The 3,506-nt window shown below is 47.4% G+C and overlaps 1 protein-coding gene across 1 annotated transcript; it reads left to right on the forward strand.

The window, feature by feature from the left end:
- Nucleotides 1-1,259: 1,259 nt before the first annotated feature.
- FGFBP3 (fibroblast growth factor binding protein 3) lies at nt 1,260-2,047 on the forward strand. Its single transcript, XM_070431886.1, has one exon. The coding sequence runs from the start codon at nt 1,260-1,262 to the stop codon at nt 2,043-2,045; it is 786 nt and encodes a 261-aa protein (XP_070287987.1). The 3' UTR covers nt 2,046-2,047.
- Nucleotides 2,048-3,506: the final 1,459 nt, after the last annotated feature.

Raw genomic sequence — 3,506 nt, forward strand, 5'->3', positions numbered from 1 at the left:
AAATACATGTGTAAAACAATTATAGTAAAAAGTATAAACTCTTGAAATTTAAAAAATCACATTTATTACTGAAATCATTTTTTAAATAATGGAATATCCTGATGTATATTTTAGCTTTGTTTAAATATACAAATTTCAAGATTCAAGAATATTTCAATTCTTAAAAGATTATAGCATTTGAATTAGTAATATTACCTTGCAACTATAATCCAAATAAATTATTATTTTTTAATCTTCTATTTTGGTAAGAAGTTTATAACTGATTTATAGTACCTAAAAATAATCTAAAGCTTAAATGTCCACCCCTGGGTGAACTGCTGGACTCTGGGGTACATTAATAAACTAGAATATATTTTATTAGTAGTAACAATTATTAGGATTAAATTATTGTGGTAAGAAATACTATTGGAAATGATGAGTGAAAACATAGAAGTCAGAATGATATAAAAAAAGAGTGTAAGTATGTAAGTAGTGCCTGGTTTCGAATATTGCTTTGTTTAATTTTATTGTTTAACTGTTAAAACTTAGGTCTTTCTATTTAACTTTTCTGTTCAGATGATTAAATATGTTAAAGAAAAGAATTACTTGTTAAAATTCACATGATTATTTTAAACACTGGAAGCTAAATATACGATTTATATTCATGGTACAGTGCCACTTCTATCGTGTGTGTGTGTGTGTGTGTGTGTGTGTGTGTGTGTGTGTTGGGCTGGTGGTGGGAAATCTTCCAGTGTGAAAGGAGTCTGGGAGGGGCATAGTGGGTGAGACCCCTTCTGTCCCATTAATGACACGTTCGTTCCCTGGGAGTTGGCTGAAACAGACCTCTCTTCTACAGTCATTCCCTTAACCCTAATAAGGCTCCGCTACCGCTGCTAGAACTCGGTAAGCTCCTGGGGAATAACCTGACATGCTTTGGGGGGATTGCTTATTGGATGTGGAGAAGGGAGGCTGTGGAGGTGGTAGTTATCAGGCATTGCTTTGCTTCCGTGTTTGCACGGGGTTTAAATTTTTATTTAAAAATGATTATTTAGACAGTCAACTATTTTTTCCCAGAACTTTTCAGGGCGGCTGCTGCTGTGGCCCACTGGCAACAAGCGCCCAGAAAGTCTGGGGAGAGGGATTTCGCAGGTGTCGGTGCTGGGGCCAAGGACTGCGCGGGGGTTCAGCCTCTGCCTCTGTCCCCAGGTCGCAGGGATGCTGCTGTCCTGGCCCTGTCACCACTGAAGCACCCAGGGAGCCCGGAAGAGCCGACCTGAGCCATGAGTCCTCTGAGGCTGCGAGCATCACTCTTGCTGCTGCTGCTTCTGCTGCTGCTGCTGCTGGGCGGCTGCCTCCTCGCGGCCGCCCGGAGGGACCCGGGGGCGGCAGGCAGCGCCGCAGAGGCAGCCCGGGGTCCCGTGGGCGGCTCCACCGGCCGCTTCATCAGCCCCGAGCGCCACGCGTGCAGCTGGCAGCTCCTGCTGTCCGCTCCAGGGCCGGCGGCGGGCAGCGAGCTGTGGCTGCGCTGCCAGGGCCCGGACGGCGAGCGCCGCCGGTGCGCCTACCGCGGGGAGCCCGGGCGCTGCGCCGCCTACGCCGCCCGCGGCGCGCGCTACTGGAAGCAAGTGCTGGGCCGGCTGCGCAGGAAGCGGCGGCCCTGCCAGGACCCCGCGCCGCTCCGAGCCCGCCTGTGCGCCGGCAGGAAGGGCCAGGGCGCCGAGCTGCGCCTGGTGGCCCACGCGCCCCCACCCGCCCGCCCCACTGCGGCCGGCTTCCCCCCGGATCCCAGGCCCCGGGCCAGGAACCGGGGGCGGACCCGGGAGCCCGCGATCGGCCCCGCCGCCACCGTCCCGCCTCCCCTGAGCGCGCGCCCCGAAGGGAAGTCCTCGGAGAAGAAGATGAAAGGGGGCAAGAGGAAGGCGGCCTCGGACCCGGACGAGGAGCGACCCCTGGGGACAGGGCCGGATCCCGACGGGCTGGACGGGAACGCGAAGTTCGCGGAGACCTACTGTGCCGAGAAGTGGCACTCCCTCTGCAACTTCTTGGTTAGCTTTTGGAACGGCTGAGGGTGCCGGCCTGGGAAGAGATATGGGGGGTTGGGGATGGGGGGAGAGGGCGCTCAGCTGGAGAAGGAGGCGAAGGGCACCTTAGGTCCGGAGGTACGGGATAGAGAGTGGGGAGGAGTCCAGGTTCTAGAATGGAGGTGGGGGTGGGGGCTTGGGCTGAGAGTGTAATGTAAGGGGATATGGACAGTCTCTGAGACAGCAGAGAAGTTTAACCAATTTGAAGAGTCTCCACCCTGATTAAGACCAGAAGAAATAGTGGAAACAGAAGTAGGCATACCTTAAATGTGTAAAAACTGTAGACTTGGGGGAGAGAGATGGGTACAGAGAGACTGAAAAAAGTAATAAGGGGGAAAGTGACTAAAGTGACGTGACTCTCACCTGGGAAGCTGATACAATGTGTACTGTTTAGCGCACATATTAAAATGTAATCACGAACAACTGATAGCTTGAGCCAAGTAGACCTGTATAATGTCTTCTCACCTAATCAGTCGACAGGGTTCCCAACTTTTTTCTCTTTCTGAATTAATATTAACTTGGACGCTGCTTAGTAATATAGATGACGTCTACAGGGATAGAAGCCATTCATTGGTCAAAATGGACTCGAATGAATGATTTTAGAAGTGCTACTTTTAAACAGTGATGCCTCATGTTCTGAAACTTTCCCATTAACCTTCTAAATTCAGAAGTGAATTGTAGAAATTGAGGGCTCCAGTAGGTTTTAAAAAATAATTTTTTATAGTTGACCATATTTTTAAAAACCAGCTAAAATGTAAGTATGTATCTCAGAGTCTTTTGGATCACTATGGAAGCTGTATTTCTGTTTCATGTAATTAATTGTTAACATATTTCATCTTAAATAAGATGTAATGAGAGACTTTGCACATGTTAGGTGCCCAATAAAAACTGTGTGGATAGATTTAAAGAACTGACAAGGCAATGGAAATTCTGACTGCATTTGATCTAGTTCTGAGTTTATCTTGAAGTAAGCTGCTAAACTTATCTTGAATTGTTGGGAAAGACAAGAAAGAAGTCTATAAGAGTCACAAACTGTCCATTTGGTCTGCATGTGGTTGGTTCACTTTCATTTCTCCTCTCTTTTTTCCTCCCTCCCACATTGAATATGTTGCCAGCACTTAAAAATTAGGTAATTTCATTAAAAATCCAGATTTCTGAATTGTCTTGAAAAATCAGATCTAGCAACATTGGACCTACCTTCCTGCATGGCAACAATTGGCTGACACCTACCGTTGGCTGCCCCTTTAGAATAGGCATGTTTTCTGGAGTTCTCCACTGCTCCTACACATCTTATCAATCGACTTCATTCGTGTTACAGGCCTAAGCCATTAGACATTTAAGCCACTGCCCAATATAAGGTTTTACCAACCTTCTGTATTTCTTATCTCCTCCCCTTTAAAATCATGGTCAATACAACAATCTTACAGATACCAAACATCTCTTGAA

This window comes from Myotis yumanensis, unplaced genomic scaffold (assembly GCF_028538775.1).
Source record: "Myotis yumanensis isolate MYYU_CA2020_CCGP unplaced genomic scaffold, mMyoYum1.0.hap1 SCAF_13, whole genome shotgun sequence".
Classification (NCBI taxonomy): Eukaryota; Metazoa; Chordata; class Mammalia; order Chiroptera; family Vespertilionidae; genus Myotis; species Myotis yumanensis.